The sequence below is a fragment of the Dipodomys merriami genome, unplaced genomic scaffold (genome assembly GCF_024711535.1).
Source record: "Dipodomys merriami isolate MVZ:Mamm:240054 unplaced genomic scaffold, mDipMer1.0.p SCAF_11, whole genome shotgun sequence".
In the NCBI taxonomy this organism is placed as follows: Eukaryota; Metazoa; Chordata; class Mammalia; order Rodentia; family Heteromyidae; genus Dipodomys; species Dipodomys merriami.
Window position 1 is genome coordinate 47,342,138 of NW_027202382.1, and position 26,455 is coordinate 47,368,592.

Here is a 26,455-nt window from a genome sequence, read left to right on the forward strand (position 1 = left end):
GCTCCATCTCAACCGATGGCAGTTGTATGCGCCTGTTGTCCCAGCCATGGGGATGCGCAGGTAGGAGGCTCATGGCTCACACTGTGCTAGACATAAGTTGAGAGCCTATCCTGAAAATAAGCAATATAAGAGTGTCTGAAGGTATGGTTCAAATGGCACAGCGCTGACCTAGCAAGCACAAGGCCCTGAGTTCAATTCCAAAAACAAAAACAAAAAAACAAAAACCACCCACCTTGCTCCTTCCCTCCTTCTTATGCGGTCCATCCACAGGCACCACTGACTCCCTGGAACCAGTCTTCCCTGTTGTCTGCAGGCACTCCCTGCCTCACCAAGCACTACTCCAAACCACCATGACACCCCCAAAGATTCCCCCCAGAGCTGCCTCTGAAGACAGCCTAGCCACGGGCACTCTGGCATTACAAGTCACTCTTCCACATGGCCAGACTGAGACAGACGGTCTGGCTCTGGGAATAAACACTTGCCAGGCCCTTTGTTTCCCTCATCTGCAACTTAGCCAGAGACTTACTAGCTCCTAATCCAATTGCTTGCATAAGGATAGCCATTAGACCAGAGGAAAAGCAAAACAAAACCAAAAAAAACAAGGAAAACAGATCCAAATCTCCACAAGGCTGCAGTACTCCAAATCACCACCAGGTGTCAGAAGGAGCTAGCAGGCACCGGCCCGTGACACACCCAGTACCAGCCTCTCCATCCTGGGGCTGGATTTCCAACAGGAGGGGCTGGAGGGGAGAAGAAGGCAGGTCTCACATGGCTACACCCAGAGGTCTTATGTACCACCAACACAGCCATGGCTGACAGCAGCCATGGCTACTCTGGGCTCAGACCGGGCTTCACTGCCTGATCCTGCCAGAGCCCCCAGAACAGGGCTGAGCAAGAGTCAAGATGTGAAGGGGACAGTGGGGGGGAGGGGGGGTCAGAGGAACCTGGGGACAGGGACAGAGGAATCGTGTCCCTGCTGACATCTCCACTTTGAAGGAGGCAGGAGCCAGAGCAGGAAGGATACACAGACAAGCTCAGCACGGAGCATGCACACACAGCCCCAGCGGAGCAGGTGTTCTCAGGAAACAGAGTCCACCTCTTACCCTTTCTCCTGGGTCACCCACTTGGCCAGTGGGACCCGTGGTTCCTGGAGGTCCCGGAAGGCCCTAGAATTTAAAATAAAACCAATAGAGAGTTAAGGACATGGCCGCAAGTGGAGGGCTTGTTCCCCTACCCCTCAGCGAGGACTGACTGGGCCCAGGGGTCTATAGAGGGGTCTTCTCCTCCCAGGGGATGTGAAGGGAGTCATCTGAACACCACCACCCCGTCGTGGCAAAACAAAACCTGACACTCACAGCAGGGCCTTCCGGGCCAGGCGGCCCCTCGATGAGCATGCCCTGTAGGAAGAGAGAGGCAGCTGAGATCACAGGAACCAACGCCCAGACCCCTCGGGCCCCGCCCAGGCCCTGTAGGGAAGGGACAGTGACCGTCCTCCAATTCCAAGGCACAAGACAGGCTTGGCCAGTGGTAAGGGGCAAGCAGAGCTTCAAGAGAAGCCCCCCCCCAGAAGCCGGCACGAGAGGAAGATGACACCACCGCCCCCTCCCACCCGCACACCACAGGTACCTCAAAGGGTGAGCAGACCCAGGCCCAGGGACCCAGGTTACTCCAGGGAGGACAAGGGGAAGGAGGTACCTGGACCGAGGTCCCCCAGGGCTTCTGCCCGCACAGAACACTCAGGATTGGCACTGCCACCAGGGCCCATCCTCTGCAGATGGACAGTGTGTCTCCCAGCAGCTTCCCGGAGCAACGGGAAGTATACCAAATCTACCCACTCCACAGCTGCCTTCCTCCCATGCCCCTCACCTCTCTGGACCCAGGCCTGACCTGCTTCTAGCCCTTTAGGCCTTCCACTCCTCTGGGATTGCCTGCGGGGGGCGGGGGAGCTTCCTGCTTGGGGATCCTCAATCTCCAGCATCCCCTTGCTATACTTCACCTCTGACCCAGAAACAGGACCTCAGCCCCTACACACCGCCCTGAATGTCCCTCCTCCCATGCCTGGTCCAGGGAATCGGGGACCAAGCCCCCCCACCCTGAAGAAGGGCTCTGCAGGTGTGGGCAGGGGTGACCACAGCAAGTGCATGATGGGGGCTTGTGCCAGAGAGCAGCAGGCAGACTTGTCACACCCGCCAGCCCCTCCCCAGGCAGCGAGCAGACAGGATCTTCTTGCCGTCCGTTTCTGAGGCCACAGAAACAGGGTTGAGAGGGCTGGAGGTTTTGAAGCTGGGGCAGATCCTCCACACTAAAGGAGGCCAGGAAAGAGGGCCCCTGGGCCCTGGGCACGGCTTTGTCTTGGAAGGCGCATGCTCCTGGCAAGTGACAAGACCAGCCGGCCAGAGGTGTGGACAGAAGACAGACACACAGACAGGAGACTGCAGAGAGCCCTAAGCGCCCCCACCCCCAACCCACCCCCAGCTCCTCCGGCCCTCCCAGCGTCCGGGAAGATGCAACTATGTTTACACAGATGTGTGCTTGGAGAACTATCTGTGTATGCAATGGACACAGAACTCATCCAAACAGCCTCAGCATCCGGCTTCCTCCTGCTTCCTCTCTGACAGGCAGCTGAGAGGGCTCAGCGACCGAGCGGGGGGTGAATGGAGGCTGGGGGGCGGGGGGGGGCAGCTGTCTTCCCAGACACACACACTGTTGTTCTAGGGAGCTGGGGCTGTGTGGGAGGCCGACCCCAGAGCATTCTGGGTCGGCAGGGAAGGGAAGCCAGCCAGGGTGGCAGCGAAGGAGACCATCACGGGAAGGCTCCAGTTTTACCAGGCCCTGAGCGACGGCCCTCTTGAGATCTGCGGGCCCTGTCTACACCCCCTCCACCACCACCACCCGCAGATGGGGGTCAGGAAACTATAGGAGTCTCACTATTGCTAGTAACTAAGACTGTACTACTAATTTTCTATAGCTGATTTTAGGTCAATTTACTATACACAGAAGAAAGTGGGGGAGACAGAAGAAGGAAAAACAGAAAGAAGGGAGGGGGAGTGAGGGGAAAGCTGAGAAGGCAAAGGGGAAGAAGAAAAAAGGAAGGAAGGAAAGAGAGGCACAGGAGAGGAGGGAGGGGAGGGAAGAGGAGGAGAGTGTAATTAATTAGCTTGACTGTAATAACTTCACTGTGTTTATATAGATCAAGATAAGCACATCAGAGCAACATGATGGTGTGTCACTTTCAATATGTACTATTGAGCCAGGTGCCAGCAGCTCACACCTGTAGTCCCAGTGACTCAAGAGGCTGAGATGGAAGGATCACCATTTGAAGCCAGCAGGGGCAGACAAATCTGAAAGACTCTTATCTCCAATTACCCAGGAAGAGGCTGGGAGTGGAGGCGTGGCTCAAGTAGCAGAGCGGCAGCCATGAGGGTTAAAAGTCAAGCAAAAGCTCAAAGCTCTGAGTTCAAACCTCAGTGCGGGTACAAAAAAAGAGAGAGAGAACAATTTAATAAAATGTGATAAAAGATGCTAGACCACTGACCTGTGTTTCTCTTTTGAGATTCGGTCTTCCTATGTAGCTTAGGCTGGCTTTGAACTCCTGAATTTCCTGCCTCATCTGCCCACCTTCTCATAGTGGTAATGCAGCCTGCACCACCCACACCCGGCTGCGGAACAGCTTTTCATGGAGGCCCATCCCTCTGCTAACCAGCACATGAAACACCGTGATGGGCAGGAAGGGAGAGCCCGTGGTGTGGCGGTTCAGATGGAGGCCCACAACACGCGGTGGACATCAAGCCGGGACTCCTTGGGCCTGCACAGGCCCAGAAGGGCTCAGAGCACCGGGACACGGTGTGTCAGCGCCACAGCTAGCAGGATTCTCTCCTTTCAAGGAGCCCGTGGCTGCTGACAGATCTGGGGAGCTGGGACTGAGGGGGTGACAGCCACATTCCTTTCCTGGCTCTGATTTGATTTGCAGTGAACTCCCTAACCACGGTGATCATGCGGGGTGGGTATGCGAGGAGAGGGGACCTCAGCACCCCCTCTTCCCCTCCCCCTTTCCTCAGGATGCCCCGAGCAGCCTCCCTGGACCCAGCCATCAGCTCATGTGAGGCCAAGATTCTGAGGACATCTGGCGAGGCTCTGGCTGACAGCTCTGGCTGTTTACATGGTCTCTCCGGGGGAGCTGGCCGAAGGCCCCCGTGGACACGCCGAAGGGGCTGGGAAGAAGCGAGCGCCAGGCCAGGGGCGGGGTTTCCTTCCTTAACTGTCTCCAGATGGCTTGAAGAGGGGCTGGGTTTCTAGAGATGTGATGTTTGGGTTGGGTGGCAGCCCCCTCTCAGCCTACCTTCTGGCCCACCCTGTCCACCTTCTGCTTCTCTGGGGCCCTGCAGCACGGTCCTCACCCCGGCCTTCTCACTGCCCAGTCAGGGTACCATACCCAGCGGCCAGCCCACGTGTCAGCCCAGGCTAGCCCAGGGGACAAACCATAGAGTCCCCTGAGCTTGGGGTCCAAGTTCCTTCCCAAGCAAGACGTCCTTTTATATCAGTGTGAGGAAATTCCAAAGGAGCCCAAAGCACCTTTGAGTCTGCCTGTGGTTGTTTCCATCTGGGAGCTGCTGTGGAAGGTCCCCCCCAGAAGAAGCCCACCCAGCTTTGTGATCATCTCCACCCGCCCCAAGCAAACAATCTCCTAAGTGAAGGCTCAGGACAACCCATCCCACACACCCTGTGGCACCCACCCAAGGCCTCCTTCCACCACCCTGCAGTTGCAGGTTGAGAGTTCTTATACAAGAGACTTGTAGAGTTGGCACCCCCCTCACACCTTCCCCCTTCCCCTGGCGTGACCTGACCTTTGAGCTTGATGAGCCATCTGCCCCCGACATGCGGAGAGCTCTGGCGGGGAGGAAGTAGGTACCCAACATGCCCAGCCGGTAAGAACTGACAGGTCCCAGCCCACCGAGGCCACGAGGGAAGGCAGAATCTCACAGAGCCATCCAGAGGCTCCCAGAGGCTGGCACAGGGGCCAGAAAGCCTGAGAGCCCTGGGAGTCCCAACCTGCTCCCGGCCTTGGCTCTGCAGGGATTGGGGGAGGTAAGGGGCTACCAGGCACCACCGCCAGGGCTGCTCGGCCCTCCGACCCTGCAGAAGGTAGAGGGCCACAGTCATGGGTTCTCCATCCCAGGGAGCCAGGGGGCAGTGTTCTGAGTTCAGCCCTCAGGAGCTGGGTTTTAGCGGCAGAACTGACAGTCTGGCCCAGCCTCGTGAATGGCCATAGCACAAGACATGCGCCTCCTCCCTGGCTGCTCCCTGGCACGTGGTGACATAGCAGGGCTGGCCTTGGGGGCAGAGCTACTTCAGAGCCCACACTGCCCTCTTCCCCAAGTGAGGCTGCACAAATCCACCCAGCTCGACCAATCACACAGCTCCACCAATCACACAGCTCCACCAATCGCACAGCTCTGCCCTCCTCAGCACAGCTGCAGGGTGCCAGCCAGCTCCACCAATCACATAGCTCTACCAATCACACAGCTCCACCAATCACACAGCTCCACCAATCACACAGCTCTGCCCCCCTGAGCGCGGCTGCAGGGTGCTACCCGGATCCACAAATCACACAACTCCACCAATCGCACAGCTCTGCCCTCCAGGGTCAAGGCCATGACTTTGGCATATCTGAGGCCCCAGGAAGGGCCCTGGAGCTCCCAAACAGGCCCCATCCCCCCGAGGTGAGGTGCTCCCAGACTGGGGCACCCTCCAAGCCTAGCATCCCAGGAGAGGTATGGAGATGAGCCTCCTCTCCACACTCTAGGACATTCTCAACACACTAACCCAGGAACCCACCGCTCAGCCTGCATTTCTGCAGAGCTCTTTTGCTCAATTTCACATAAACGCCTGGCCATGCCCACCAGATGCTGACCACAAGGTCCACAGCCTGTGCCTGAGCATCCCCCAGAACACCGTTATCTTCCTCAAGGTGGGAGTCCTTTTGTCTCCAGAGATACAGAGGGATACAGAAAGGGCTCAGATCTTCCACAGCCTTTCTAAGGGTCTTGATCCAGCACTTCCCAGGCCCTCGAGGAAGTTCTGGAATGTTCCCCCACGTCCCTGTGACACTGCGGTTGGTGACACTGTGGCGGCAGTCGCTCCCCAGGCGGCCTGGTGCAGAAGTGTGTGGAGCTGGTACTGGGCCACGCCCCATGGAATCTGCATGTGCCAGAGCCACAGACCCCCTGGTTACAGAGAAACACAAAAAATGTCCTTACTGGCTCGATGATCGCCGGTTCTCCCTTTTGGCCTTTCTCACCTCGTGGTCCTCCAATCTAGGGGTGGTAGAGGGATGAGGGAGAGGACAGGGGAGAGAGAAGAGAGGACAGGAAGTTCCAGTTATGCAAAGCCCACATGAACATGCAAAACAAGGGTGCTTCCAGCATCCGGGCATCTCCCCCAGATCCAGAAGGGAATGACCAGTCGGAGAGGAGGGGGCGCCCCCAGGGCCCATCAGGTTCCGATGGAGGCATGGCTGGACTGACCAGAGGGGGTGCCCGTACCCAGGACAGGCATGCCACTGGGCACAATTGACCACAACCACCCGAGCACCTTTTCAAAAGAAAAGTTTCAGAGGTGGCTGCATCTCCTACCCTCTGCAGTGTTCTAGGAGAGTGGATCTGCCCTGATGCCACCTCCCCCCCCAACCCCCGCCAGGCTACCATGGCAGAACCAACCCCAGCCTGAGCCTCACCCCTTCAAAGATGGTGTCCTGGTTCGCTGGCATGCCCGGCCCGATCTCTGATGGGTTGGTGCTGGAGTCATGGTCAGGGTCATAGTAAGGGTCGTAGTAGTTCTCATCTAGATTCTTGATCGTTTCCTCGGTAAACTCGCCCTCCTGGTCCTCCTTCCCTTCTCCAGGAGGTGGGGCTGGCTGTGGAAGGAGGGGCAGATGCAGCGTGGTCAGCCGAGGAGGGCAGCTTTGTGGACGCACCAGCCCTGTGCCACAGGCACGTGCCTGGCACTTCCAGGACTTTGCAGCCCGGAGCCCCTTGGAATCTTTCCACCTTGTTCCCAATCCCCACGGAGGGCTGTGCCCCAAGCTGGCCGAGGAACTATAACAAACTAGGACAGACCTAGAACTCCAGCTGTGACGGCCTCCGCGGGGTTCCGGGCTCAGCTGGGGGACACAGGTGTGGCCCCACCGGAACCTCACCCACAGTCATGAGTTCTGCACCACAGGGCTATTTTGAACACCTATTCTGGGCCATGTGCTGGATGGAAGTCTTTCCTAAGCTAAAATCCACAGCAAGCCCAAGAGGCTGCACTGCTAGTGCGATACTGCAAAGGACAGCTGAGCTCGTGGGAAGGCGGGGCAGTTCTGAGGTCGCAGGGAGAGATTCCAAGCCAGTCGGCTCTGCTGTATTAAATCAGTGCGGCCCAGTCCTGGGCTGATCTGTCCTCGTCTGGATCCCACTCCCTGCCCACAGAGAGGACTCTATCAACAGGGACCTCTTTATCCACCTGAACCCCAGCAGACCTGAAGGGCTGGAGGCCATTCTACCCTTTTCACAGGTTTAGAAGTGACCTCACCGGGACAGCTCAGTGAGTCTGAGACCATAAGTCACACTGAGCAATGTCACCCACAGGAAAAGCGGGACACAGCCCTGCAGAGTGTGGGAGCTACCCAAGGCATCCAGAAGCAGAGAAAGGAAGGGGGCCCAGGGGTCCTCAAACCTGGCCGTGGCCCTGATCCCATGAATGAACCGAGCCGTGAGGCCCTCAACCCCTCAGAGCCCTGGACAGAAGGACATTACGTTGGAGCCATTGGAGGCGATGGTGGTGCTGATGGGGACCTCGGGGCCCGCATCAGGGTCGAGGGGCCCCTCAGGGTTCTCCATGCCCTCGCCGTAGTTGAGGTCCTCATATGGGGAAGGGGTGTAATAGTCGTCGATGGGCACGTAGTCATAATCCCCGATGCCGGGGTCTTCCTCCTTCCCAGCCCTGTTGCTCATCTCGGGCACAGTCGGGGCTTCCGTGGGGGGCTGGGTCAGCTCCTGGGGCCGTGGACAGAGGAAGGCAAGTCAGGGCCAGGGCTGGGAGTTCCAGCAGCTCTATGACACAGTTGTGAGACAAGTCTGGGACATAGGGTTCCCCCGAGGACAGTGGACTCGGGGTCCGGAGCCTTGGTCAATGGGAGGAAGGTAGAACAACGGGAGGAGAAAGGCAGTCCCTCCATCAAGGGCACTGTGCGCACGGAGGAGCCCCGGGGACACATTGGGCACGGGAGCTGGATGACACACGCCCGCCCGTGAGTGCTGGCATAGAGCCCACCCTGTCTACTACTGGGAGGCTGCTTCTGAGGGTGCAGGGACCAGAAGCCAGTGCTAGGTTCCGTGGCACGCCCATCTCCAGGCCTCGCTCCTCGTGGTGGACAACCTTCACCCAGTACTCCAGCGAGCACACAGCACAGCCGGTGGTGGTCAAGGTCACGGTCAAGGTTACAGTCAGGGCTAGCCCCTCCCTGCCCAGGTGCCACCCTCGGCTTCACACCGGCCCTGGCTGCACCGTGGCCTTGAGGCACCAGGAGCCAGCCCAGCCCAGACCTCGGGAATCTCCGTAGTCTCCCTCGCGGCTTCCACTGGCTTCTTGGTGGGCGTGAGCTCCTTCCCCGGGTCGTCAGGGTCTTCATAGTAGGGGTATTCGTAGTAGTACGCCTCGCCGCCTTCACCCTCTCCTTCTGGGTACTGAAAGTCGACGGAAGGTACATGAGGACAGGGTACCATGCTCCACCCTCATCTGGCAGGGCAAGTGGAAACACACCTGCCCGATGGCCCCAGACGGAGGGATTGGGGGACAGGTCCCCTTGAACAAGCCAGAGGAATCCAAACCTAAGCAAGTTAGTGACATCTGAGGTGTAAGACCAGAGCCAGGACCACCGGCTGTGGCTCAGGCATTAGTCACTGGCCAGCAAGCTCCTTGACTTTAGTCCCACCCCGCACCGAGCCCCAGAGACCCAACAGGAGTGACAGGAACAATTCTGTCCAGAGACACATCAGCACCGGGAGTCAGGAAGGGCCGGGCCCGCCTCAGGAGCTCGGCTGGGAGCTCCGTCCAGCCCCACTCTCGGGTGTTGTGTGGCGTGGTCTTGGCCAGAGGACATTACAACTTCATAAAGCCTGCCTTCCCTCTCTGGCTGGTAGTAGAAGAAGGGAGGTCTGGGAAGAAATTCAAAGCAGGACGCAGCAGGACTTGAAAAAAGAAGTCAAGTTTGACCAGAGCTTGAGAGAGGATCGTGACAAAAGAATTACAGATAAAATACCCAAATCGCCGCTGGTACACGGAGGTAGGTCTGGGAGGCAGGCCGGCCCTGGACCTGAGTGCACCACGGTAAGAGGGAGGAAGCCCGGGCACAACCCGGCACACGCTCTGAGTCGCTGGCTCTCTAGGAATCATGGCCATTCTGCTCAGCACACACAGTCCTAAGCATGCCGGCCCGGCGAGCTCCCGACGGCCCCACCCATGGGCAGGGCCCAAAGTGCACCTGCACCCTCTGCTCATAAAGCCCACAGTGCTCCTGGCCCTGGGAAGGTGCGCCCGGCTCCATGCATCCAGGGTCATGATGGGAGGGGGGAGGGGGACAGTGCAGTTGCCACCCCCGCCGAGGCCCGTCGTCCTGGGAAGCACTGCTGGGGAAAGCCAGTCAGGCATCCCACAGCTCATCTCCTCACCCCACGGGTTCATTTAGTCCAGGGCTCCTGCCTCCCTCCACAGATGGAGGGTCTGCCCGTGCCCCTCACGCCCCGCCAAGAGTCCCACCAGAGCCCACTCACGTAGTCATCTGGGTTGGGGTCCTGAGACTGAGGGGTGTCGGGGACAGCAGTGTCGCAGTCGGGGCTGTAGTGCTCGCAGTAGTCGTAAGCAGCCCGGTGGTCTGAGACGAACAGCAGCTGCTGGATGTCACCCTAGAAAAGGACAGAGGCTCATGAAGAGCAGCGTGGACACTCACAGGCAGGCCCAGGAGACCTGAGAGACACAGACGGGGGGCCTTGGCGCAGAGGACAGCCAGAGGAGCTGCTACCTCCCAGGAGGATGCTGCTCCTGAACGCCACTCAGGCTGAGCTGCACATCTAGTCATCCGTCATCCATCTGTCCATCCATTCATCATGGTCACCTATCCATCCACCCATCATCCATCATCCACCCACCGGTGTCTCCATCCATCCATCATCCATCCACTCATCTACCATCCAGCCAACCATCCACCCATCCTCCATCCTCCCATTCACCCATCCACCATCTATCTATTCATCTATCACCCACCAACTATCCACCCACATATCTAGCCATCTCTCTACCAATCTATCCATTTCTCCACCCATCCATCTATACTGCCTATCCACCTACTATCTCTCCATCCACCCATGGCTCCACCAACCCATCCATCCATCCAACACCTACTGAGCATCTACCAGCTGCCAGCCCAATGCTCACAGCTATTGTGATTAAGAAGCTGTAACAGTCTTACAGACTTACATTTTGCAACAGAGGTCCCCAGCTGGCAGCACTATTTGGGGAGGTTTTGGAAACTTTAGGAAGTGGGAGCTAGCTGGAAGAAGCAGGTTACCAGGGATGGGTCCTTGGGGATATCATGTTTCCAGCCCCTTCCTGTCATACTCTGTGCTTCCTATCTGTCAAGAAGCGGAGGACAGGCTCTGCCAGAACCCCCACTACCATCATGTTCTGCCCAAGGGCACGGGGCCAGGCAGCCAGGGGCTGACCTCTCCAAAGGCGTGAGCAAAATAAGGCCTTCCTCCAGTAAGTTGTTCTGTCAGATTCTTGGTCATGATCATGGAAAACTGACTAACACAAAACCAGTCAGAGAACACATCCACCCTAGCCTGAGGGCCGGGACACACTCCGCCTACTTCCCCAGCACCCCAACCACAGGGTAATGCGCAGTCTTTCAACAAACCAAACACAGAATTACTATATGCCCCAACCATTCCAATGCTAGCTAGGAATTAAAAGAGAACACAAACCATTCGTGCACATCAGTTCACAGTACACACACACACACACACACACACACACACACACACACACACACACACACACACACACACACACACACACGAGTGAAAATAAGGACTCAGGTAAGGTACAAATGCCTTTGTAGCAAGATTCTGTGCGCCAATTGCCATGTGGAAGCAACCCAACATCCAGCCCTAGATGAATGTATTGGCAGGATGGGTGGGTATACCCACACAATGACAGGGCACACACACACACCCAATGAGGTGTCATTCAGCCAGAAAAGGGAACAATGACTGATCCACATGGACGAACGCACGCTGCTTACCACACTGCTCACCACAGGACTCCCTGGCTCACTGAGGCATACCTACTACCAGAGCCATGAGATCTAGCAGTTAAGGGTACGCACCCACCAGATGCTGTAATCCTGGTTACTCAGGAGGCTGAGAGCTGAAGATCAAGATTCAAAGCCAGACCAGACAGGTAAATCCATGAGACGCTTATCTCCAAAAAAACTTCAAAAGGCCTGAAGTGGAGGTGTGGTTCAACTGGTAGAGCACAGCCATGAGTGAAAAAGCCAAGTGAGAGTGTGAGGCGTTGAGCTCAAGCCCCAGTACTGGTGCGCGCACGCACGCTCTCTCTCTCTCTCTCCCTCTCTCCCTCTCTCCCTCTCTCTCTCTCTCTCTCTCTCTCTCTCTCTCTCTCTCTTTCCCTCTCTCCCTCTCTCTCTCTCTCTCTCTCTTTCCCTCTCTCCCTCTCTCCCTCTCTCCCTCTCTCCTCTCTCTCTCTCTCTCTCTCTCTCTCTCTCTCTCTCTCTCTCTCTCTCTCTCTCTCTCTCTCGCACACACACACACACACACACACACACACACACACGCATGCATGCATGCAGAGTACCCAACCATACCTCATTTTCCTCTCACCCAGACACAGAGACAATTTATTAGGAATAGGAAGTGGGACAGATGAACTTGTCTGCAGATAGGCGGAGGTGCCAGACGCCATCCTAGTGACACTGAGTGAACAATCAGCCAGACACACGCTGACTCGTATAGCCAGGTCCTTGCTGGTGGCACTGACTGGGATTTGGAGAGGGTTTTACACAGATTAGGCACAGAGCAAAGAACCTGCACACAACTGCATGCGTGCCCTTCACAGACAACTGCGAATCCTGTTTTATTAATCTCCGTTCCACAGAGAAGGAAGCAGAGGCTCTGCCGGCCACTTGACCAGAGCCACACAGCAGGAAGCACTGGGACAGTGCAAGGTTCCCACACCTCTCGGACCCGGTGGGCTCAGGGGACGATAAAGAACATGACAGGTGAGACCAGCAGGTTGAGTGCAATCTGAAAGCACGTGGCAGGCAAGGGTGACCAGTTCTCTGGGCGGGGAGGTCAGCCTGCCATACCGCATTCCCACGGTGCACTGCTGGGAATACACCAGCGTGACAGTTACAGACAGGTCCTAAGTCTGCTGTAAAGCCTTTGCCTTGTGCGCTGCGCAGCCAGGGACCAGGCCCCTCTGGCGAGCAGCACGCTAGCTGCTGTTTATTCTGAACAAGCTGTCACTCTACCCAGGCAGAGGTGCCCCTGTCCCAGCTACCAAGGCTCCTGTAGACCAGGACACCAGTAGCTCCAAAGTGTCCCTGTGCTGTGTACCTGTGACCCTGGCAAGTCACCCAGGGTGAGCACCCCAAGCTCCAGGTGGGAGTTTCCTTTCAAAGATCAGAGTAGAATGGGGCACACTGCCCAGACTCTGCTGCCATCTTAGAGCTGGAGCAGAGTAGGTAACAAGTCAGCTCTGCCACTTCCAAGCTATCTGACCTGGGGTAGGTGTGTTCACCTCTCTGAGTCCTGCTTCCCCAGGGTGAAAAATGGACATAAAATAAGTAATAGCCATCTCGAGGGGTTGTGGAAGTTACAAGTCCTCCTGGTCAACTCTGCCTTCTGAGATCAATGAGAGAATGAGCTCCAGAATATTCCTGGAGGGGCGGTTGGGCATGGAGTTGCTGGGAGGCGGTGGAGGACCCAGGGAGGATGAGGAACAGAAACTCGAGAGCAGGTAAATGAGTCGCGGGGAGGACCGCAGCAACCAGGACATTTCTGGAAGATGGGCAGAGAGCAGGCACACTTGCCACAGCCAGCAGAAAGCCTGGGACAGGGGTTCAGAGGAGACTCAACAGGAAATGGCTTAGTATCCGTGAAGGGGGAAATGGGTGGACACGGTTCTGTGATTACTACGGGTGAAGCACCCAGCTCTTTCTCATCCACCTCCTCATCCATCCATCCATCCATCCCTCCACTCACCCATCCATTCATCCATTCAACCATCCATCCATACATGCCATCCATCTGTCCATCTGCCATCCATCCATGCCTTCCACCTGTCTCTCCATACATCCATGCATCCATCCATTCCTGCCACTCATACATACATACATACATGCCATCCATCTGTCCATCCATCTATCCATCCATCATGCTGTCCATTTGTCTCTTCGCCCATCCATGCATCCACCCACACTGTCCATCTATCTATTCAATCTTCCATCCATTTACATATGCCAACCATCTTCCCTCCTTCCAACCACCCACAGAAGCCAACCACTCATTCTTCTATTGTCCACCCATGCCATCCATTCATCCATTCAACCATGCATGAACCCACCCATCTATGTACCCATTCCTCAAGCTCTGAAATACCTGGATTCTGGCTACCAAATCACACACCAGGTATTTGGCTAAGACTGAGACGCATTGCTTTCCATGGCTCTTTTTCTCCCAGCACCATATACTTGCCTCATGTGTACCCAGTAGGAGCACACCCTCCCCAGACAACATATTCACAGCACTTCCACTGTGGCACTAGGATCCCGTTTCCCATGGCCCCAAGGACCAGGAACAAGCAGGGTCCTGAGGCTGCACATGGCCTAAAATTCCAGCTGTGTTCCAGCAAAAAGCATGTTGACCCCTTCCTGAAGAAGAGCAGGGTCATCAGTGAAGCCAAGGAACATGGCCTACAAACTTGACCCAAGGAATACCACCTGCAAACTTGACCCAAGGAACATGGCCTATGAACTTGACCCAAGGAACATGGTCTATGAACTTGACCCAAGGAAAACCGCCTGTGAACTTGACCCAAGGAAAACTGCCTGTGAACTTGACCTAAGGAATGCTGCCTATAAGTTGCACAAGAAATGGCATGAGCCAGGAGGTGGCGTTGCCCTGCCTTCCATCTCCTGAAATGAAAGCCTCCTCTGCAGGACCCTGGGCTGAGCCTGGAGGGCAGAGAGGCAGGAAGAGGCCAGATGTAGCCACTCGTCCGCTGGGCCCCGGCAGGGCTGCAGGAATGTGCCACCCAAAGTCACTAAGTGGGATGGGTCCAAGGACTGACCCCCAGGGTCTGTAAAGCAGAGGCTTGGGGTGCACCACTTTAGGGATAGGATCCTTCACCTCCTCAGCTTCCCAAGAGACTCTGTGGGAAGACTGGCCCAGAGCTGGGCTGAAGCGGGGACGTTCTCAGAGTGCAGAAAAGGTAGCCCTACCTCAGTCCCAAAGCTGGGTTCCACATACCTGGCCCCTAATTTGGATTTGAAAACCCCAACGATGATCAAGAAGCTCAGAACACCCTCACGCCCAAGCAATTCCAATGCTGTCTGAGCAGCTGTGTGGAGTCCTTGCTTAGTTTAACCTCAGTCCCAGGGCCAGGGTGCTCTGCCTCCAGGGGGAGGTGATGGGGGGCAGAGGGACCCCATCTCAATAATACCACCACACAGCACAGCTGCAGCCCCTCCACTCCCAGCTGCGCCTTATGGAAATGGAGGGAGAGGGACACGACTTGCCAAGGTCGGCCTGGCGTCCAGGCCACACAAACCATCCTCCTGTGACTTTGCTGCCCGTCCCCCTCCGCTTGGCAGATGAAATGTGCCACTGGTCCCAATCGATCGTGAGAGCGCAGAGGGGACAGCCAGCAACTGCAGCCCATGAGCCAAGTGCCCGACAGAAGCACCGCCCTGAGGCACAAGGGGATGGATCAGCCCTGCCACCTCCCAGGGAGGAGGGGCTCAGGCTCTGGGCCTCACCTGCCACCCTGAGCATCCTTGGGGATTTTTTTTACTATGAGGACTTGAACTCGGGACCTCGCACTATGGTCCACCTCTTGAGCCACACCTCCAGCCCTACTCTTTGCTAGTTATCCAGGAGATGGCGTCTCACTCTTCTGCCTGGGCTGGCTTCAGACTTCGATTCTCCATATCTCAGCCTTGCAAATAGCTAGGACTACAGGAAGGAGCCACCAGCACCCAGCATCGGAGGCTCTTCTCACAGTGCTCCTACAGGGCTACAGGTCCCTCAAACTCTCAGGCCCACAGCCCAAGGCAGGACAAGCAAGAGCTGAGGCTGTGTGTGTTGATCTGGGATTTGTGTGTGTGCTGCATGTACACACGTGTGTCTGGCATGGTGTGTGCATCTGGGTGCCAACCCCCAGAGGACAAGCAAGGAGCAGGTGACAGGCACAGAATCCACCGCCACTCGTCCACGTGGAGCGTGGTGTCCTTGGCTCTCGGAGCCCGGAGCATTTTGCTGAGCAAGTCAGTTCCACCTCTGCCGATAATGAGATTTTATCCCAGCTGCGTTTCTGTTATGGGCTGAGGAAATTGCAAAGTTTTCGTTGGAGAGTCTGCAGCCCCAAGGGCCGTGCTGACGGAACACCGCACTCGCCCACGTTCTGCAGGGGTCTCGTGGCCCGTGCGTCCTGCTCCTCACCACTCAGCCCCAGCCCTGGGGGACGCAGCCCAAACCCGGCCCTTCTCACCAGCCCAGACAGGCTCTGCGGGGACCCAGGCTGAGCACTTTGCTTGTCTTGCGGATTTTGTCATCTAATTTTAGCCAGAACTCTCCCCACTTGTAAACGGAGAGGCACAACTAAGTTGAGAAGACAAACCCTTCTTGTTCGAGGCTGCAAGAGAAGTCTACAAACGTGCTACCCGTGAAATAAAACCAATAGCATGTCTCGTGTCCCTGATGCCAGCAGACCCTGACCCCAAGTCACCCCTGCTGCACCCCAGGCATGTCCTGGGGTACAGCTTTCCACACCCGTGCGAGATGCAGCCAGCCCTAGTCATCGTGGGCACTGGGGTCTGGATTCCGAGCCCTGAGGTCCCAGCGCTCCTCAGCTTGCCACAGCAAGTGAAGCAGGGTGGGGACCATGTGGGCTCTCCGGGGTTCACACCCAGACTCTGCCCCTCGGGCTACCGATCAGATGTGGTACAAACCACATCTGAGCAGTTCCCCTGACTCAGTGACCAGAGGACTCAGGACATGAGCTGGGATACTGGCACCAACATCCCAGCCACAGCAAAGGGATGAGGGACCTGCGGGAGGCCAGGGCTTGGGACGCAATCCCCTGCCAGGAGCCTGCTCCCCGCTTTCCTCAGAGGCCACCCGATCCCCCTGTTAAAGCCCTCACAGCCCAGACAAGTCGCATTTATAATCTTGCCTTGGTATTTTCACTCATGAGGCATACAAAGTGGAAAAACAAAGTGTCCAAGCCAAAGGAGTTCTAAATTTGGATGGTGGGAGTTGAACTCAAGGCCTTGCTACAGGAGGTAGGTGCTCTACCACTTGAGCATGCCACAGAGTTCTTTTTGCTGTAGTATTTTTAATAGGTCTTGCATCTAGGCTTGACTAGACCCTGATCTTCTTTATGACTCCTGCCTAGCTAGGCTGAGCAGGTGTACACCGCCAAGCCCACTTACTGACAGACACGGGGTCTCACAAGCTTTTTGCTGGAGTGGGTGGTGAACCCTGATCTCCTGATCTCTGTCTCCCAGACAGCTGGGATTACACACATGCGCCACAACACCTGGCCTGCACGTGTTGCTCTGCAGTTTTTCGTGCAACTGTGGAAACAGGAGGAGTGGAACGGGGTAGATGAGGGTTACAGAAACAAATGTGTGTAGTCAGGAGTGTCCTGCTGTCTGTCCCTTACTCCCCTGGAGGACACACAGGGAGGACAGTCAGCAAAAAAGCCAGAAATGGAGCTATAGCTCAAGTGGTAGAGTGCCAGCCTTGAAGCAATAAAGCTAAGAGCCAGTGCCCAGGCCCTGAGTTCAAGGTCCAGTACAACACACATGCGCGCACGCACACATACACACACACACTCTGTGCATTGGGCTCCTAGCCAGAGCTCACTGGGGGGTCTTAGCTTCCTGGGGGGCCCTCCTTCATGGCACACCCCCGGGGGACTGGCTTTCCATCCTAGATGCCTAGAGCTGAGGATACCCAGCCCTGCTTTGCCTATTCCTCCATCCTCACTCCCTTCCTGGAACACCGGCTGGCCCCAGGCCCAAGGACAGCCACAGCTGGAGAGGGGTACACAGCCCGCGGCCAGCAGCCCAACACCCCCACATTCCAGCCAGAGCCACGGCTGCTGGACAGGTGGAGCAAGCGCTGCGAGTGACTGCCCGCACGGCAGTGCCCAGCTCTGGGAGCCCTTGCCCGCAGACAGCTGCCCTGGCTCTTTTGAGGAGGTTCTGAGCTTCTCAGATTCCACAGACCTCCCTATGTCCTCAGACCTATTCAGGGCCACAGGACCCCAGCGCCAGAGGCCCAGAGAAAGGCCAGGCACCGACGTGATTGGGACAGCGGGGGTCCACCCCCCATCTCTGGCCCCAGGATTGCACTGAGGCTGGGCAGCTCTGGGGTCACTGTTCCCGATCTGCCGCACCTGTGGAACTCGACCTCCGCTCAGAGACTCAACCCACTGCTGGTGCTGGCTTCCCAAGGTGCCAGAGGGCAGCGGGACCCCTCACCCAGGACGCAGAGGGCCCGGGGAGGCCCCAGCGGAGGGGCTGCTCTCAGCCCAGTCTGCAAGCCCAGCCAGCCGCCCCCACAGCTGCCCCGACCGCTGGGTGCCGGCCCCAGGCCTCCGCCCGTCCTGGCTGCAGCCCACATTGCCACAAATGCGAAGCTTGCACTGACCTGGCTCTGGAGGGAGGATGCACACAGCGCCCCTCACCTCTCACCTGGGGGTCCTCATACCGGCCAGCCCTCCCTGCCCCATGGGGGGACAAGGTCCTGGTCCCCCAAAGGTACAACCCAGAAAAGGCCAAATCCCAGGTGTGCAGCTCCCCAGGCCAGCACCCCAGCCACCCAGCACATCTCCCGGGAGTATGGTGGCGGGGCAGGACAAGCCAGGCTGAGCCCCACACCCAGCCCAATGTGGGGCTCAGGGGACCAGGAAAGCAGCCCACCAGCCACATCTTACTCTGCAGCAGCTGATGAGGGTATGGTCGAGGGTGTCCTGGGGCACCAGCCCTGGGCCAGGTTGGCATACCTTCAGCCAGGCCTTGCCCTATGGTCACTTTGCTAAGAGGCCAGCTCCATCCCCGGGCTCAGCCCTGCCCCCTCCCAGGACTCAGGCCAGTCCTTCCCAGATCTCAGCTCCGTCCTCCCCAGATCTCAGCTCCGTCCTCCCCAGATCTCAGCTCCGTCCTCCCCAGATCTCAGCTCCGTCCTCCCCAGATCTCAGCCCCATCCTCCCCAGATCTCAGCTCCATCCTCCCCAGGACTCAGCCCCATCCTCCCCAGATGTCAGCCCCATCCTCCCCAGATCTCAGCTCCATCCTCCCCAGGACTCAGCTCCATCCTCCCCAGATCTCAGCCCCATCCTCCCCAGATCTCAGCTCCATCCTCCCCAGATCTCAGCTCCGTCCTCCCCAGATCTCAGCTCCATCCTCCCCAGGGCTCAGCTCCATCCTCCCCAGATCTCAGCTCCATCCTCCCCAGGGCTCAGCCCCATCCTCCCCAGGACACAGCCATGTCCTCCCTCCAGGGCTCAGCTCCATCCTCCTCAGGGCTCAGCTCCATCCTCCCCAGATCTCAGGCCAGTCCTCCCCAGGGCTCAGGGTCCTACCTCTAAGGTAAAGTCATTGCACCCCATTCACAAGGTGACCCCAGAAGAACCAAGATAAGGGAGAGTTTGTGACTCTGTCTCCGTGGAGTCATAGCCCAAAGGCAGCTCCTGATTGGCTGTCCCTGCCAGGTACATACTGGCCATGGCCCCAGGACAGCTTCCAGCAATGACCACCCAGGGTCAGTGTGTTTCTCTCAGCGCCAGGAGGGGCTGGCCTCATGCACCCGCTCCACAGCCCACAGCGCTGGCTCTGTCACACCCCTTAACTGTTCCACAGACTCAGGCTCTTCGATGCACATGAAGGTCAAGGCCGGGGACCTGAGAATCTGCTCTGGCTGGCAAAGGACTGGGACCTCCAGCCTCCCCTGGGCAGTAAGGTGGACCCAGGCTGGCGAGGCCAATCCCAAGGTAGTAAGGGCTGCTGACCACTGCTGTGGCCACATCACCAGGCCCGGTGTCTGCCCACAGCAGTCCCAGGCACCGTGCCGTCAGCCAAAACGGCTCTGCACTGCGTGCAAATTACTCTCACTGGTCTGTTCTCTGTCCCCACTGTTTTTTCTCCAGGACAAAGGGACCTCTGAGAGGGCACAGGCACCCTGGGGGAAACCCCTAACAAGCTCTCTGGGGCCTGACAGACCACCAGAAAGTCACCCGAGCAGGGAGCCCAGAAAGCCTGAGCCACCAGTGACCTGGCCCTCAGTAAAGGCCAGGACCCGCCCACTTGCCCAGCACTCTGGGACAAACTGGCTTTTAATACGCGGAAGTCATCTTCCAGGGAAGATGGCTACCAGAGAAAGTTCCCAACAGCCCCTCCTCCAGATGAACCTGCCACCCAAGCCAAGCAGTTACAATCGGAAAGGGCGAAGTATCCTTCTTTAGAACCTTCTGAAAGCTAAGCTAAGCTATTTCTGAAGAAATAACAACCAGGTTGTACTGGCAAGGAAACAAAGGGAAGCCGCTGTGAAATCACCTCCCCCACCTTTCTGATTACATTGTTAAGGAAGAGAGGAAAGAAAAAGGCCCCGTGAGCGCTCCCTCAGAGCAGGCCGCCCTCCCCGGCCAGGCTGCCCTCCACGGGCTTCATTAAGGAAGACAGGCCCAATTTCCCACCGTGAGCACAGCTAACAGCCTGGAGACCCTGCAGGGGAAACACTGCCTTCAGACCATTCAGACCTGCGGTCAGCAAAACTCCTCCTTTCCTGCAGCCCCAACTGGGAAGAACAGCCTGCCCGTGAAGGTGAGCTCTGAACACACTGCCACCTGCTGCTCTTTCAACCAAGCTTCGTCCAATGGTCAGCTGCTGTGTGGGACCACCGCAGTGTGGGGCAAGACCGAGCCAGGGAAGCGGAGCTGGACTCTGTTCTTCGAGATGCACTGATTCTTGAAAACTACAAACTGCTCTCGTTCCCCCCGTCACCCAGGGATGACGGTGCTGGCATGCTTATGTGAGCCGTCCACGCGCCTACTATCCACGGATTAAGTCCTGTGCGTGCCTAGACCCACACAACAACAGGGGGGAAACTCCAACTTTTATCCTCATCTTGCAACTGGGGAAACTGAGTCTGGGATGGGCAAGAGATCTCACTAAGATCTTGCTAAGATCTCACAGCTAAGAAACTGTGGGCGGCATTCAAAGCCAGCTCTGGCCTCTGAGTGTCTTCAGTAAGAAAACAGCTTCTCTGGTAGGCTACAGCATTTGTTTTAGGGTCCCACTTTTAAAGATAAGAGAACGCTTTTGCCTCCATTTCCATGAAAAAAAGACATTAGGAGCACTCAAAGGCTCCAGAAAGACCGACAGTCTGACACAGCAGAGCAAACCCACCGTGTTCAGTGTTCAGCCCTCCCTTCCCCCCACCGCCCCAGGACACCCTCAGGCTCCGGGAGTCAAGACCTGGAGCAAGGGAAAGTTGAAGAGCCGCAGCTCAGCTCCATAGCTAAACCCAGCCCGGCTCTCTGGATGCCCCCTGAACCCTCACCCCACAGGACACCCCAAAGCACAACGGCATCTGCTTTACCTATACCTTCCCACCAGGCAAGAGGTCAAATCCGCACTCCATGCAGGCTGTGCCGGCCTCAGGCCAGTTCTTAGCACCAGTTCCTGAGAATCAACCACAAGCCGACCCCTCCTGGCTGTGGAACTCTACAGGCAAATGCGATCAGAGCCTACCTTGAGGAAGCCCCAATCACACGCAGTTTGGTACTACCAACGGGACCCAAGTGCCCACCTGACCTTGTGGGTCCTTCAGGCTGCAGGCGCCACCCATCCCAGCTCCCGCCTGTGCTGGTCAGCCCACCACCAGGATGAAACCACTCACATTATCTGGCTAAGGAAGGAAGTTTACCTTGGCTCTTGGGTTTCAGAGACCTCCATCCGTGCCCCACCAGCTCCACTGCTATGGCCCTGGGCCAAGGCAAAACAGTGATGGCAGGAAAACGTAGCCACCGAGGCTGCGTGCCCCATGGCATCCGGAGAGAAAAGCAGGAAGGGCCAAGAAGATGCATCGTCAAGAGACACATCCCCGGGACCGGCTGCCTCCAGTGGGCCCGCTCCCTAGCGGTGCCAAATGCATCAATGAATTCATGTGTGCATGAGGTCAGCATCCTCGGGACCCAATCATCCCAACAGCACCATTCACTGGGTCCTGGCCAATGCCTGAGCCTCTGGAGCCATGTCTAACCCCAACACTACCTGTCTCCTAACAGGCTGGCCATCTATCTCCCCATGGAGTAGCAGCCTCGGCCTCTCCAAGACTGTTCACACTCACCAGCAGGCTCTGTCCTCCTCCCCTCCCTCCCCTCCCCCGCCCCGTCTGAACACTGGTGAACATCAGAGTGAGCATGGGTGGCATTTACTAAGCACTTCCTTTGGAGACTGTGTGCCGTATTCACTGTGTGCATCCTTGCAGAGCGCTAGGGAGTGGCTATACTTATGACCCCGTGCTGCAGACGGAGAAACTGAGGTTGAGAACTATCAGAGCAATTCTCCCAAGGCCTAAATCCAACACCCAACAGGGGTGAGCACCTGGCCAAGGCACGGAGGCCAGCATTGCGGGGACTTGAACCCACGGTGACACTACGTGTCCCATGACAACAAGCATTTCATCCTCGCCCTTGGCACACAGACAAGGAGCACGCACACATCACGTCTGTTTCCCCACTTCTCACGGAGCGCCAGGGTTGAGTCAGCAGTGCACCCGGTGTGGTGGGCTGCACATCACTGCAAAGACACCACCCCAGGGAGCCCACCCCAGCACCAGAGATGTGAGACACAGCTCGGCACACACAGGGCGGGAATCCAAACATGGCCACATATCTAGAGGACCTAAGGGCTCTGGGTGGCTCCTGAGAACTGGGGGGAGGGACATCACCCATCTCATCTCACCCCAGGGGGGAGGAGATCTAAGAGCCGGGATAGTCCCTGGAGACTATTTTCCAAACACTTGCAACCTCGGAGCCCTGGGCGAGGATGTTAATGCCAGTCACGGGGCCCTGGCTGGCACAAGATCCAGGCAGAGTGCTGACAGAAAGTGGACTCAGCCCCGGATGCGGGGACTCAGCAGGCAGGGCCCTACAAGCCCATCCTGTAGAGGCTTTGGCTGATTATGTGGCCCGCCTAGACCTGCAGGGCCACCAACCGCCTCGTGGCAGCTAGAACACCACTTGTGCCAAGCCTCAACCAAGAAGGACTCCTCGGGCAGAAGTGGGGCTTCAGAGCCTCCTCTGCCTCCTACCACCCATCTCTGGGCATTTCCAGGAAAGTAGCTCATCTAGCCTGGCTGAGTTTGAACGACACCCTACCTATGCTCCAGGCGGCACACCCCGGCTGATTATGTCCACCCAGAGGACACTGCCCACTCCCCAGCATGGCCCTCGGTCACCACGAGACCCCAGTGTGTGCAGGCTGTAAGTTTCCAAAGTCTCAGATGCAGCCTGCCACGCCCTTGTCACGCCCAACTGGCACTGGGTCCTGACACCTTAGGTGCCACTGCCATTCCCATGTGGCCTGGTCCCTCCATCCCGTGGGACACAAGCACCCTTGGGGCAGTCCCAGAGGCTTCAGGCCAGCCGGAACCATGCCCAGGCCAAAGGCCAGCCATCCCCCACCAAGGGGCAGGCCTCCACGGCCACCACAGCAGCTCCAGAGAGGAGCCCAGGTGGGCACAGGGCCACGCACCCTCCGCTCACCTCAAACACCTCCTCATCCAGGATGCGGGTGCCGAACACAATGATTCCATTGACATCGACCATGGGGTGGTCGCTGCGGTCCAGGAACTTGGTGATCTTCTTCTTACAGTCAAGGATCAAGGTGACGTTCTTCTTGTGAACGCTGAGAGCAATTCTGTGCCACCTGTAGAGAAGCAGAGGGCCTTCAGGGACGGGGCTCAGATCACAGATCGTCAACCCCAATGTCGGGGAAGACGCATGTTTCCCCCAGTCACAGAGGGAATGCCCGGTGTGACCCCCAAAGGCCTTCCCGGTGCTGTGTGCCACCGTAAGGTGGACTCAGCTATTGGAACCTCAGAAACTGCATCTCCCAGGCGCAGGGAGACTTGCAAACCCCGCGGCCTCCTTGGAACAGCCAAGGGCACATAGGAAGCTCGGCGCAGGCTCAGGGATGGCCCACCGCCTCCATCACAGCCACCAGATAAAGGGGAGAAAGGCTGAGGTTCCAGTGCCTTTAGCAAGAGGGTCTGTCTCCAGTGGGGCGTCCGAACACTAATGACAAATGCAGGGATTGGTTTTTGATGGGAAGGGGGGGTCTCAATGGCTCGTCCAACAGTCCTATGAGGGAAGACGGGATCCACAGCCCAACACAGTGGCCAAGGCCACCGCAAGGCCTGAGACACGCTGCCATGGAGATACCACAGAGACACGCTACCACAGAGACACGCTACCACAGAGATACCACAGAGACACACTGCCACAGAGACATGCTACCACAGAGACTTGCTACCACAGAGACACCAGAGACACCACAGAGACATGCTACACAGAGACATGCTGCCACAGAGATACCACAGAGACACACTGCCACAGAGACACGCTACCACAGAGACACGCTACCACAGAGACACCACAGAGACACACTGCCACAGAGACATGCTACCACAGAGACACGCTACCACAGAGACACGCTACCACAGAGATACCACAGAGACACACTGCCACAGAGACATGCTACCACAGAGACTCGCTACCACAGAGACACCAGAGACACCACAGAGACATGCTACCACAGAGACACACTGCCAGAGATGCCACAGAGACATGCTACCACAGAGACACACTGCCACAGAGACACCAGAGACACGCTACCACAGAGATACCACAGAGACACACTGCCACAGAGATACCACAGAGACACGCTACCACAGAGACACGCTACCACAGAGATACCAGAGACACATTGCCACAGAGACATGCTACCACAGAGACACCAGAGACACCACAGAGACACGCTACCACAGAGACATTCTACCACAGAGATACCACAGAGACACACTGCCACAGAGACACACTATCACAGAGACATGCTACCACAGAGACACCAGAGACACCACAGAGACATGCTACACAGAGACATGCTACCACAGAGACATGCTACCACAGAGACACGCTACCACAGAGACACCAGAGACACCACAGAGACATGCTACCACAGAGACACACTGCCACAGAGACACCAGAGATACCACAGAGACACGCTACCACAGAGACACACTGCCACAGAGATACCACAGAGACACGCTACCACAGAGACACACTGCCACAGAGATACCACAGAGACACACTGGCACAGAGACACGCTACCACAGAGATACCACAGAGACACACTGGCACAGAGACACGCTACCACAGAGACACGCTATCACAGAGATACCACAGAGACACGCTACCACAGAGACACGCTGCCACAGAGACACCAGAGACACGCTACCACAGAGATACCACAGAGACACACTGCCACAGAGATACCACAGAGACACGCTACCACAGAGACACGCTACCACAGAGATACCAGAGACACACTGCCACAGAGACATGCTACCACAGAGACACCAGAGACACCACAGAGACACGCTACCACAGAGACATTCTACCACAGAGATACCACAGAGACACACTGCCACAGAGACACACTATCACAGAGACACGCTACCACAGAGACACCAGAGACACCACAGAGACATGCTACACAGAGACATGCTACCACAGAGACATGCTACCACAGAGACACGCTACCACAGAGACACCAGAGACACCACAGAGACATGCTACCACAGAGACACACTGCCACAGAGACACCAGAGATACCACAGAGACACGCTACCACAGAGACACACTGCCACAGAGATACCACAGAGACACGCTACCACAGAGACACACTGCCACAGAGATACCACAGAGACACACTGGCACAGAGACACGCTACCACAGAGATACCACAGAGACACACTGGCACAGAGACACGCTACCACAGAGACACGCTATCACAGAGATACCACAGAGACACGCTACCACAGAGACACGCTGCCACGGAGACACCAGAGATACCACGGAGACACACTACACAGAGACACGCTGCCACAGAGACATGCTACCACAGAGACACCAGAGACACGCTACCACAGAGACACGCTACCACAGAGATACCACAGAGACACACTGGCACAGAGACATGCTACCACAGAGACATACTGCCACAGACACACCAGAGACACCACAGAGACACGCTACCACAGAGATACCACAGAGACACACTGCCACAGAGATACCACAGAGACACACTACCACAGAGACACGTTACCAGAGATACCACAGAGACACGCTGCCACAGAGATACCACAGAGACACACTGCCACAGAGATACCACAGAGACACACTACCACAGAGACACGTTACCAGAGATACCACAGAGACACGCTGCCACAGAGATACCACAGAGACACGCTGCCACAGAGATACCACAGAGACACGCTACCACAGAGAAACACTGCCACAGAGACACGTTACCACAGATACCACAGAGACACGCTACCAGATACCACAGAGACACGCTACCACAGATACCACAGAGACACGCTACCACAGATACCACAGACACATGCTGCCACAGATACCACAGACACACGCTGCCACAGAGACACACTGCCACAGAGACACCACAGAGACATGCTGCTACAGAGATACGCTACCACAGACACATGCTACCACAGAGACACGCTACCACAGACATACCACAGAGACACACTAGCCACAGAGGTGCCTTGCCTCCAATAGAGAATACTAACAAGACCCCCCCTCTTTGTTTTATATCTTCTCTGTGCAGTGTGTCACTGGTTCACACCTGTAATCCTAGCTACTCAAGAGGCAAGAATCTCAGGGCTAAGGTTAGAAGCCTGGACTGGAAAGTCTAAGAGACTTTTACCTGTAATTAACCATCAAAAGCTGAAAATGGAACTAGGGCTCAAGTAATAGAGCACCAGCCTTACGCAAAAAAGCTAGGGAACAGTGCCCAGGACCT

At 56.9% G+C, this 26,455-nt stretch overlaps 1 protein-coding gene across 3 annotated transcripts in view; it reads right to left on the reverse strand.

Annotated features, from left to right (window-relative positions):
* Positions 1 to 26,455, reverse strand: part of Col5a1 (collagen type V alpha 1 chain) — a 141,898-nt gene that overhangs the window by 80,653 nt on the left and 34,790 nt on the right. For all 3 annotated transcript variants that reach the window (XM_070014973.1, XM_070014972.1, XM_070014974.1), the window contains 8 exons: positions 23,116 to 23,278; positions 9,813 to 9,944; positions 8,586 to 8,726; positions 7,797 to 8,036; positions 6,734 to 6,913; positions 6,258 to 6,314; positions 1,356 to 1,397; positions 1,104 to 1,166 (listed from right to left, as the gene is read on the reverse strand). In XM_070014973.1, coding sequence (XP_069871074.1) covers positions 1,104 to 1,166; positions 1,356 to 1,397; positions 6,258 to 6,314; positions 6,734 to 6,913; positions 7,797 to 8,036; positions 8,586 to 8,726; positions 9,813 to 9,944; positions 23,116 to 23,278 — 1,018 coding nt within the window. The remainder of the gene's footprint in view (positions 1 to 1,103; positions 1,167 to 1,355; positions 1,398 to 6,257; positions 6,315 to 6,733; positions 6,914 to 7,796; positions 8,037 to 8,585; positions 8,727 to 9,812; positions 9,945 to 23,115; positions 23,279 to 26,455) is intronic.